The 12,907-nt window shown below is 38.2% G+C and overlaps 1 protein-coding gene across 6 annotated transcripts in view; it reads right to left on the bottom strand.

Moving 5' to 3' along the window:
- The window catches only part of TCF12 (transcription factor 12), a 180,098-nt gene that overhangs the window by 74,310 nt on the left and 92,881 nt on the right, over window positions 1-12,907 (bottom strand). For all 6 annotated transcript variants that reach the window (XM_085303359.1, XM_085303358.1, XM_085303357.1 and 3 more), the window contains exon 5: window positions 929-993. In XM_085303359.1, the coding sequence (XP_085159485.1) occupies window positions 929-993 (65 nt within the window). The remainder of the gene's footprint in view (window positions 1-928; window positions 994-12,907) is intronic.

Here is a 12,907-nt window from a genome sequence, read left to right on the forward strand (position 1 = left end):
TAAACAACCGATAAATAGTTGATTATCAACTTACAAAAAATTCCTTGCTTCAGCAAGGAGCACAATAAATAGAACAAATGCAAGGAGTACATTACTGACTCTTGACCGTGACCAGACACAGTGGATATTCATCGCTTTGAGGTGAATTGTCTCCGACATCTCTCTCCTAGCAGTGCCACAACAATGCCATGTTCTGAGGCTATGATATTAGGAATCTAGAGAGCAACAGTTGTTAAAAACAATTTTTCTCTTTCAAAAACTTTTGTCCAAGACTGGAGAACACGAGGATAGAAAGGTCGTAGTCTGCACTGGCAGAGAAGTACCAAAAGGGAACAAGAGCCATATGATCCAAAGACAGGGTTCTGGGTACAAACCTTAATCTAGATTTCTGCTAGCGAGGTTAAGTCAAGTTGTATGTAAAATGCTGAGAATTTTTAACATATATGAATAATCTAGGTATCATGGTCTAATCCTGACGTGCAGTCAGTACTGGTCTGGAACTCTGTTGACGGACTCGGAGAGAATAACTCCTTTAGCATATTGTTGAAAATGCTCAATCACCATTTTTATGAAAAACATAGGACTTTATTCTCATAAACTACAGAATCAGTTCCACTTGCACATAGCAAGAGAATCTCCTCTAAGGGGAGGGGTGTGTGTGTGTGTCTGTACACACACACATATCTCCCTTTATATATATATATATATACACACATACATATATATAGATATATATCGCCATACACACACACACACACATATATGTAAAATCTCAAGTGCAAGGTAATTTGACAACTCAGAACCCAGAAAATTCATTCTGCATTCTACATTCTTGTTCATGGTGTGCAGTAGCTTGACATGTTCAAGTAATTTAAACTGAATTTTAGTTCAGATTATTCCATTTGCTTTCAATTATCGCTATACTTACTTGACAGCCTGGTAACCCCGTATCTCTACCATATAATGGAAATGGACCTCTATCTGAGGCTTTTCCTATAAAAGAAAAACATTTCAAATTAGATTATTTTTAAAATCTGCTAGATATTTGCATCAGCTGTGCTTACACAAGTAATTAAAAAAATCTGTCAGTATCACAGTAAAATTACAAAAATTAAACTGCATAATTAAGAGTAGGCTTCTATTATGTCTGTACTTAACACATGGAAATAACACCACTGTAATAGACAACTTACTTACCTAACCCCACCTCTTACATAACCCATGGGTTATGTAAGAATCAGCAAGAAAGAACTACGAATTTTTGTATTGTTCTAAAATATCCCCTTGGTGTTTTAGAATTAAAAAAGCAAAGGTTCAGTGCAACTTCACTTCCACTACTGAAGAGAAAAGCTGACAGATTATTTTAGATATTTCTTCTTCTTCCTGATAACTAACACATAAGCCAGTATCATCTGAGGTGATGAATATACTAAACAGTAAAATAAAAACCAACAAAACCACAAGAAAATGAAAAAAAACCCTAAATTAAAAAAAAAACCCCACACACCAAACTTAAATCTTAGTCAAATAATTCAACGCCAGCCACTCATCCCTTAAACTTTCATTTCACTTTCATTTCATGCARATTCTGTTCAGATACCAAACCCAAGCCGTAGATCCATCCAAATTGCAGAGCAGACTCTTCCTTTCTGGCCCATGAGCGTTATTTGCCTGCGGGTACCGTGTGCCAAGTAACATGTGCCTGCCGAGTAGCTGCTCGCTGGCGCTGCTATTCGAGGTCAAAAGGCACGAGTCATTTGGCAGTTCCAGAAACAGTACCTAGCGCTCTACTTACTGCTTGTGCCAAATTGAAGTGCTTGTATCATAACGCGCAGTGTGGAAGTTCTTCACTAGCGCTCAGAAGTTTATCAATCAACACTAACTTTTTCTTAGATTTGTGAATAGAAAACTCTGCCAAACGACGTTAGGCATCAGAGTCTCATCACGTACGCATGTACCTAACAGAAAATACCAACTGCGTATTCCTGCACCAGCTATGACAAACTTGCAACTAAGAAACATCTCACAATGCCATTCAGATTCTTATCCAAAAGTAAATATTAATTAGCCATGGTGCCTATCTATTAAAAAAACATAAAACATTTGAAAGCAAATGCCATCTTACCTACGGAATTCCTCTTTCCAAACAACGTGTACATCATTCAGTTGTTATAAAAATAAGAAAGAGTAGTTGCCTTTCTTGCACATTCCATTTCAGTGATGAATAGCTATGTACTACTGCAATTCCACCACGGGCCTTCCTTTGCTTTGACTGCTTTTATCTTAACTACCACAAATTCCTGAATTCATTTCACAAGAAGAGACAAAATAAGCTAATCGTTCATTAAAAAAAGTGTTATTTGAATGAGATTGACACTCTTGGAAGAACGTCTCTGCAAGGTTATCACACTGACAGCTGCACGTACTCTGGTCAACAACAGTTTGCTTGAAAAATCGCAGCATCGCTTTAACAAAGAGAAGAAAAAAGTTAACATTTTTCTGCCTCTAGCAACTATCAGACACCAAGCAAACAAAATACCTAGCACGCAAAATTATGTGAAGTAGTATGAATCATGCTGTTCATATTAACCAGACTCAGCATTTTCTTTCCAGAAAATGAGAATCTTATACCACATGATAAACAACTTTGACTGGAGTATGCAGTTTTCCAGGCAGGCTTTAAAACAAATATTTGTACAAGAGTCAATTACAGAGACTGGAAAAAATACGATTTAAATTATGGTTTATGTAACAAGAAAGAAATTGTTAGATAAGAATGTGTAAAATCATGTTATTTAAATGTTATCGCTTTAGGAAAAAAGCTGACTAACAAAAACCTACTCTACCAAATTTGGTTCTAAGAAATCATCTAGAAAATCAAGGCTGCCTGATGCAGTGCAACCTAGGCACTTAGAGATTACAGGTGGAGCAAATAGACATTTAAYCTGTGTTCAAGTGGCTAACCTCTTCCATGCAGGGCTTGGAAAGCAACCTGGGATGAAGGACAATATAACACCTTTGCTGAAAGTCTCCCCCAACCACATTCCCATTAGAGGCACTTTAGGTACCACCCTCAAAGCTGCAGCACCACAATGTGAAAGCTTCACAGTATTAAACAAGAAAATCAACAAGCATCGTGCCACCCAAACACCAATTCTATTAATCTCAAGTGCTATTTGGTGTTCTCTCTTCCAAGGCCTATCCACCTCCTTCTCCTGCAGCAAAGCCGGAGTGCACTGCGAGTGGCACAGTTTCACAGCTGTGAGGCAAAGGCACGGGAGACAGAAGGGGACCTGTCTTCAATACTGCCGAAGCACCTATGGCATCAGACAAAGCATGCAAGTCCTAGGGTGAAGATGAGCAAGGCAGAAGGCTGCTGGAAAGAAAGTGTGGCAATCTAGACCTGCTGAAGAGTAGAGCATCTATCATCCCAGCACGGCCTTCCCCCACTACTGCTGTCCCAAGTGATGCTGCACGATGAGTCCCGTTTCTCCATCCTTCTGCCAAGCACAGCCAGACTGGTTGAGAACTGCACAGTCCAGGAGAGGATGAAAAGGCTCCTGCAACTTACCTGACACTACATGAAAAAGGTTTAACGCTATCATGCTGCTTGGTCATACCACCCTATGGTTTCTAATATCAATATAATTGAAGATTAAAAGAGTATCAACAATGAATTTTCTGTTGTCCTTTCAAAAAAATTTTCGCTGCTCATGTCAAGGCAAGGTGCTACTCTCAATATTTAAAGCTTTATAAGCAAACCATACATAGTGGTTACACATCAATAGAAAGAAAATACTTTGCAACTGCTTCGGATAAGAAGTGAGTATTTGAAGTGTGGGTATTTGCAAGTTTGAGAGCTCCTACTTCTCCATAAGATTTTGCCAGGCGGGTCAGTGCCATACACACTGTCTCACTGATGCATGAGCAATCACTGGCAAGAAAGTTCCAATAAAGTTCAAACACATGTTCATAGTTGGAAACTTAATAATTTAGATTCTTAAGAGATCAACAGAAAAGTACAAAAATGCTGCAAAAAAACAAACCAAAACAAAAACATACCCTTAGTGGAATGAGCACTAGAGTATATGAGCAAGCAGATTTTAAAAATACAGTGACACTGAAAGCCAAGGCATATCCTAAAATACCTTGCACAAGACTTGCTGCTCAGTATGATATACCCTCTTCAGATCCTGTTTTATTTTCACAAAATATCGATGAGAAGCAAACAAGCAACTTAAGCCACTTCATCCAGCTAACAGTTTTCTCAGCTCGAGAACTTCCCATCAGACTCTGCAGCAGAGCTTCCTGCACAGGGCTATTTGAATCATCAGCTTCTTAAATCGCTTTTATCATGTGCTTCCTAACAAGTTATGGGTTTCACAATTTAGGTGTCATCATTCTGAGGTAAAAATCTGTGCTTGCTTATAAAGTAGCCTAACATTAACCTTTTCTTCAGGTTAAATACTGGTGGCTTTATACCCCTGAGTTTTGCTTGCCGTATAGATTTGAATCAAAGAAACAGGTATGTAAAAAGAATTGACCTGGCTGTATACAGAAATCAAAACTGCACAGATCAACTCACAAAGTATTTGAATCTTTTAGTAACTTGGAATGAGTTTTGCATTTTTATTTTTAAGTAATGAAGTTTCACATGGTTTCATAACAAAAATTTCAATGATCTAATCATTACCTAACAAGCTTATAGCCCAAGGACTACAGATTTACAAGAAACCAAACTAAAAAAAAAAAAAAAAAAAAAAAAAAAAAAAAAAAAAATCCTATTGAGCTTTTTGAACCACAAGTATTTCATAACTTCACAAACTTAAAACATTGATACATGCTGTACCATTTCAAGTACTAACAGGCATTCAGTGAATAATTGTTTTTCTCTTGCAATTGCTTGATTGTCTAAACATGATATGTTCACAACTTAATATAGCTTTTGAACACTGCACAAGGAATAGTGTTCCATAATAAATCTCTCTGTACAACAGCTGTGCAGCCTAAATAGATGTAACACAGAATGAAACTACAACGGCAAGATGCAAAGTGATAGCTGAAAACAGCACTACATGAACTCAGCTGAGGACTACTCCAGTGAACCTGCTACAAATGTCCACCAGCAGCAAAGCAGCCTTTTCTCACTGCTTCCAGATAACACCTAGTTTATGAGAGCAGGAGAGAATGTAACTCTGCAGAAAATTACTTCACTGCCCACAGAATTAACCCTTTACAGCCTAAAGATTTCTTTAAGCATTTTCCCAAGAATATATTTGGTTAGCAGTTTGGAAGGCACTAGCGCTTTTAAATAAAGCAATGTTTATCATCTAACACGAATGCCATGGTGACCACAGCTGGCAGCTGCTCTGCTAGTGAGACATGAAGCGTGACTACCCTGCTTGTGTAAAGAATAATCTTTCAGGGAATTCTAAAACATGCTTTTGCATTTCCTAATCAGCATTTCATCATTCATAATATCGTTAACAGGTCAAAACACATGGCTTACCCAAAAGTCAGCTTATAACAGAACATTCAGGATTCATTCTAGGCAGTTTTTATTTATTTATTTATTTACTTATTTTGAAGGCTGGAAAATTGTTCTTCATTTTTGTAGTATAGGATTTCATATAAATGTATCACATACCTCCTCACAGATCTGAGGATCACATAGGGAACAGCTTCCTAGTTGCAAGGATGAAGTAGAGGACTTAATTTTAGAAATGCCTAGAAGAATTTCATAATCACCATCTACCTCCTCGAATCTTGAAAGGTTCCCATGTCCCCAAAAGGTTATCAAATTAATGTTGGTAGCTTCTGCAAGAAATCACTTACACTGCTTTCGCCCCCTTCACTTCTAACAACAGAATCAGTATTTCAGTTAACTACAGAACATGTTAAAGTACTTTTTCATGTCCTTGTCCACTGCAAAAAGGAACAAATGCAAAAATTATACCGACAGCTGCATATGAAAGATGCAAGAAAAATATTTCAAAGAAGTTTTAAGCAGTTTTCCACAATACCTAATATTGCTTTCCAGCATACCACAAAAATGGAAATAAAGTATGTAAAGCTTTCGGAATACCAACTTTACTGCCTCCAGTCAGTGCAGGTCTAGTCTTCATTTTGTTGTTTAAAGAATTTTGTTGTTTAAAGAAAAAAAGTCTTACTCCGCAGTTCTCACTCAGTCTAGCGGAATAAATTTAAATTTGATTAAAACCTAACAACAGCCCTGCTTCTACTATTTCGTGTACCGCCTTCTTAGAAGCAAGACTGATTGACACACGTAGCCATAAAGTTTTACTACACATCAAGACATTTCCCACAACACCTGAGGAACCATTTCGTCTATATACACAGCCCTACATATTTTAAAGACACACAAAATATTACACTTACATACATTGTATCTACGCAAAGATATTACACATCCTTTTCCTTATACTACTTGTGCCCAAAACCCTTACAAACGAAACACAAAGCTAACGCAACGCAGTTTGAAGCAAGCGCTTCACAGCAGCCGCCGCCGCCCTGCCCGCAGCGGCGTGCACGCGCGCGGTGCCGGGCGCCGAGCACGCYGCCGGCTGCGCGGCCGCTCTCCGGCGGGCCGCTGCCAGCAAGCGCAGCTGCTGGACTAGCCGCTCCCTCCACCTCCGCATCCCAAGCCAAATTACTCACTTAGCTATGAACAATGAAGCAGCAACATAGAAAAATGCCAAGTGCGAGTGAGACTAGTGATAAACTACAGGATGCCTACGGAGGTCAGTGATTAGCACGTCCCCCGTTGTAATCACTTTCCTAACCTAGCTTTTATCTCATCACACGCTCCATCTTCGCTCAGTCTTCTTGCGGCTGCAAGCAGCTTCCCAATCAATAATCCCTGAAGTCTCGCACACACATCCACGCTGGCTTGCCTCTTAATAAAGCAGCCAAACCTACAGAATATGAATTGCCTGCAAACTCTTAATATGCATTTTGAAATTTAAGATTAATAAGGGAGCAATTCGTATGCAACAAAATCATGTAACTGAAAAAAATAGAAATAACTAAAGCAGTAGATTAGAAGAAAAAACATGAAAATTGAACCAGACGTGTGATGCCTACGTGCTGATTAGCACTGCAGTCCTAGGTAGTCCTAAGAATGCTGGTCTACATATTTTAGAAGAATAGATAAGGAAATAGTACATACAGACTGCAAGTATTGAAAAAATATTTTAGATTCTTTTCATACTGTGACATCTTCTATAAACCACGTTTCCCAGAGGAGAAAAGAAAAGCTTTAGCAAAGCTTACCTTTAATACTAGAGTTTTGTCCCCTACTACTACTTACTTCAGTCAAAAATTTGAAAGGCCATGATCCTGAGGAACAAYTCCAACACCATACAAGATTATTATGAGTTTGAATGAGATTTATGGGGTCTGAGTTTCCACTCTCAGGTCTGCCAGAAACATCCTGGTATTCTCCATCTCATAAATTTTCATTTATAAGATAGCAGTATATTTCTAGTATTCAATCCTATGACTGTCTCATCATCTTTGGAGTTTCTTATATCTAAATAACACAAAACATGGAAAATCCACAGCTGGTATCAACTGGAGTCAACTTACTACACATTATAACTGTTGTAATTTAAAAACATTGCATTTGATGCTTTGACGCTAACATTGGACAGCAAATATAAAATTATTGTTTTAATGAAACTTGGACAAGATCCTTAAAAAAAAAGTTCACTCTTGTTTCCATGCAGTAGTAGAATTATGGAAGTTCAGAAGTTTTTATACTCACAGTTGTGTGACTATTTGCAGTAGATGTCTTTCATTTTAAGAATGCAGCTGATTGAACTGACCAGTCAGTAAGTCAGAGAGTGTATTTATCAATACATTAAACGCTACAACCAAGGGATTTCTCACAACTTTTTTGATGGAATATTTTAAAAAGAAATAATGTCAGTATGTGAGGTAGTATTAAAAGAACCTGCTTCCCGAAGACATGCCTATGACACTTTCATCTCATTGATTTGTAAAAGCACTGCTAAGAGAAGATGGAATATTTTGTCAGTTTGCAGAGCACTGTCAGATCTTGTACTACAAAAACAAAATTTATATGTTTATGTCAAACTCTGAAAGTTTCTATTCTATCAGTGGGTGATGCAGGAAGGCTCCTTCCTCCATACTAATTCAGTTCCTGTCCCGTTACTTATAAGAAGCTTCTATCCTTCAAAGTGTGTTAACTAACAAATCAAATGTTTGTAAGGCTATGTGGGCAGAAGTCACTAGCAGGAAGATGTAAATGAGTAGCTGAAGGCTCAGGGAAGGGAGTAAAAACCTCTTAAATAGAGAAAGAGCTTTCTTCCCTTCCTCCCCCAAGCATGTGGTCAAATATCTGTGAACCAAATAATTCTTTAATTGCTGTTCAGTGCATTTAGTATTCAATTCTCCATTACTATGTCCACCCTAGGCTAGCCCTACCTTAAATAATATTACTGCTCTATTAACCTGTAGGGATGTGCTGTGCACACACATATCAGCTAGTGGGAGAAATGGCTGTAATGTAACAGTTATTACACTAAAAATTTACTCAAAATGAGAAACTTAAGGATTTGAAATATCCAAGGAAAAAAATAATAAAAAAACAGAGACAATAATCAGATTGTGTATGCATATGAATACACCCCTCCACACACACAATAGTCATAAGTAGGCATTTTATCATGTCTTTATCCACCCAATGTAATATTTGTGGGGTATGCAAGTATCTTTACTCTGTCTGCTAAAACATCTCTTTTCCATCTTCTTCATCTCACTTTCAAAGGATTTTGTTAAAATTTTTTAAGCAACTAACAAAGTTGTTGCTTACCACCAACTTAAAAAGTTCTGCTGCTCTCCTGTTGTGAAACTGGTCCCAGATCTAAGAACAAAAGTTACTCAGCTTCCATCAGCTACTTTGAATATCAAGTACATTCTTTAGTCTAAAGTCAAGAGGATTTTGTAAGTGGGAAGTAACAGAGAATCCATACTGTCCAGCAGAACRCCACACTTGCTTCTGATTGAAACACTATTTGTAACACTACTTGCTACAATTGACTTTTTTTGAGGGGGGGGGGCTAATTTAGTAAGATTTACTTTCAGAGGAATCTACAGCTCCTCTCACTATCCAAAATCTATTCACTCTCATTAAACCGGCTTTGTCAGCAAAGAAAGACTTTTTCCACGTTCTCTCTCATGTACAAACATGGTAAATATAAATTTATAACTGTCTTCCTTAAGGCAACTGGTGAACCCATACAATGGTATACTGTTGTATAAAAGTTTTGACAGTACTTATTTGGATGACCTGCATAACTCATTCATGTTTCACCCATCAAAAGCAATACAGCCATCCCAATATAGTTAGAAGATTATAAACCCCAAGGTCTCCAGACTAATAACAGCTGCTGAACTGGGGATAGGGGGGAAGCAACACCCCATCACCTAGAGGCTAGAAATTTTGAGAAAACAAAACATTTAGTATATTCTCATTGTTATTTTTTCAAGTAAACTTCTGCAGCCACCACCGAAACATCACCTGTTAAAACAGACAGCAAAACACTCCATAAAACAATTCCTGAAAAGATGGGTTTCCAGTTCGGGTGCTGAAAATTCATTACTGCTCACATGCACTCTATGCACACACCCTGAGTCAAAACAAAGATGAAACACAAAACCTATAAAAGGATAGCTTAGACGTGCCAAAATAAATACAAAGAACCCTAAGATCTTAAAATAAATGTTCTTATTTCAATACCAACCATTACTTACTTACTCTGGATACTTTCTAAACATCAAGTTTTGACTATACTGCATTCCTGATATTTGCATACACTTACAGAAAACACACCCCAGCACTCAAATCCTTCCTCTTCGACCTTGACCACCTTGACTGAAACTAATACTCAAGTGACTTCTGGGCAGTAAGAGATTTTAGACTGTCCAGAAAACAGACCTACCAAGCCCAAACTTCAGAGATAACCGCACAAGACAGAAAGGCAAAGCAGTATGGGCAAAGGGCACACAGAGACTGAGCTAGGGCAGCAATGCTGCTGTGTTCCCAGTCCCACGAAGGACCTTCCAGGCATAATCCTGGAGAACCCTCAAAGACAAAACTTCCCCTCTGCATCCCCAGGACAGAGCTCCCACCATGTATTCRTACATGGGAACTAGTCACAAGGAAAAGGTTTATATATAATACAGGATGTGTACAGGAAGAAAAAAAAAAGCTCTGAGATTTCAAGCACTCTATTGACAAACAAAACAAAACAACCCAGCTTTGTCCCACATGCTTCCAGAAGACGGACAAGAAACCAGGCTTAACTAAACCACAGCTTTRGTCTTTTTCATCCCTTTACTAAGTATTAACAGCACGGTCAGAGCAAGTTATTTTTTGTTGTAATTTACTGCATTTGCAGAAGCTTAACCTGCCTTCAGAATCTGTTACCCAAGCACACCCCAAATCCTGGTTTGTTGACAAAAAACAGACCAAAATGGGGTTCTACAGGAGAATTTCACCTTAAATGCAAAAGCTGCTTTAGTCTCGAGACGTATCGTTATCTTGTCACTCAAGACAACGAGAGCTGGTTCATCACTGGAAGCCCAGCTCTGGAGTTATTTTCTTTGCCGTGAAGCAGCACTAGCAGGCAGCAGAGAATAACAACTTCAACTAACTTTGGTAAGTCATTCTAGCTGGTAAGTTGTACTAGTACAACATTATATCTTTATATCTGTATATCTTTAGACTGAAAATGGCAGCTAAGAAGTTATTTTGACTAACTGTGACCACTCAAGAAAAACACTACTTGGGAGAATAATGTAATTATAATGCTAATATACATGCAGAAGAAAGGGATTTTTTTAATTGAGATTTCTACCTGAAATAGGAAGGACTAACTGTAAAAAGGGACAGTAGCTTCCTTTAAAACAGATAATTAGAGATAAGGGGGTCTTTACACACATATAGCTCATGGCCATCCCACACATTTCCATGCATCTCTGAAAACATTGATATCTCACTGTCAAGGCATGTAACAGATGAACACTACTTTTACAGCCATATCCAAACCCCACTCCTTAATCCCCCAAACTCTTATAAAGGAAAATACGTTAGTTGTTTATTCTGGGAGGTGAGAAAGTGACATTCTTGGTAGAGAAAGAAAAAAAAAAATCTTTAGAAAGAGATCATAACCGTCATCGGAACAGGACTGAAGAAACACTAACATCCTGAATCCAGAGACAGTCAAGGGGAATACAAGTCTCAGATTTAAAAGCACCAAGAAACATGACGTGCTACTTATTCAACTACARAATAAAACTTTCTATCTTATTATCTCAATAAACATTACACCTTGCTTGGCCATATCTTCTTTTCATAGTTATCACGCTCCTGCTTTAAATAGCCAAAAGGAGATAAAGAAAACAATGGAAGAAAGTTATCTTAACACGATATTTAAAAGTAGTAAAGAGGATGATCCAAATAAGTTATTGCTCTGATAGCTAGTCATAAATAACCGAATCACAAAACGGAATTTTATTAAGAAGGGATTAGTTACATTAATGACAATGCTAACCGAACTAAGTCTGCAAGAAAGATAACTTTTTTACGCTGCAAGGGTAACCAATATGAAGTCTAGTATCTGAAGTAACCAATTTTTGTATGGTACCTGACTTGRTACAAGAAAATGTTTTGACAGAAGAAAAAAAAAATCTTAAAGAACTTTGTAATATTTGTGTAATAATGCATTAAGGGATTAACAGACAGCCACCAGATAAGGTTTTAATATGCAACTCAAAATAGAGAATCATCATTAAATATTTTTCAGTGACACAAACAAGACTCAAACCTTGCCCCTATACTCAATTTTTTCATCATCAACTTCACTATCTGAAACAATTACTGGAAATCTGGTGCTTGCTGGCAGAACAAAACAACTGAAGACAGGTCACTGATCAAGAGCACTCTGAACTGCACACAAGAAAGGCAATCTGCTTTTATTCAACCACACATAAAAAGATGCTTATCACATTCAGGCATGGACCTATAGCCTCCTGCTCTTTTCCGAGAGTCATCTTGGGGAGGAGGAGCTAGGGAAAAACCCTAGGTCGTGATACAAAAGGTCAGCGGTCCTCGCGCTCTCCTAGCCTTTCCCACTGGCTCGCTTCAACGGCTCCTCAGCGAGCGCGCTCGCGGCTGCAAACCCCTTCACGGGCTCTCTCCCAAGTGCCAGACAGCGGGGCTTAGGTGGCTGCCTCGGCGCAGGAGCACCTGAGCATGGTCCTGAAAGCGCACTTACTTGCAAGGGAAGAGTGAAAGAAKTGAACCTGCAAGAGAAGAGTGAAAGTCCTCCTCACCAGTCTAAACTGTATGGAGGAGCCCAAACTCTAAAATGAGGACCATGGAACTTCCATATTATCAAAAGCTTTTATATATAAACTATATATAATTTCAAAGACTCTTTCCCGTTTCATACCTAGCCTTCATCTCTGTTGTAAGCATTCAACTACATATTACTCCTTGATAGTAAACATTTATAAACATGCATAAAAAAGGGTTTTCTTGATCCTGTTCTGACTTGTGTTACTTGTCTCAGTATCTCAAGCATCTATTTTRCTTCTCATGAACTTGCTTCCCAACCTAAATTTACATTTTTATCAACCCTCTCACTTCCATAATTTTGTCATTACCAATWTTACAGTCCATGCTGRGACCTGTCCTGTTTAACACCTTTATCAATGGCCTAGAAGAGGAGATGGAGCATGCCAACAACAAGTTTGGAGATGACACCTAACAGTGAGGTGTAGTCAATCCACTTGAAGGCAGGACCACAATTCAGAGAGACCTAAATAGTCCAGAGAAATCAGCCAACACAAACTGCAC

This window comes from Rhea americana, unplaced genomic scaffold (assembly GCF_003343005.1).
Source record: "Rhea americana isolate MKP2758 unplaced genomic scaffold, rheAme1 scaffold_2, whole genome shotgun sequence".
NCBI classification, from domain to species: Eukaryota; Metazoa; Chordata; class Aves; order Rheiformes; family Rheidae; genus Rhea; species Rhea americana.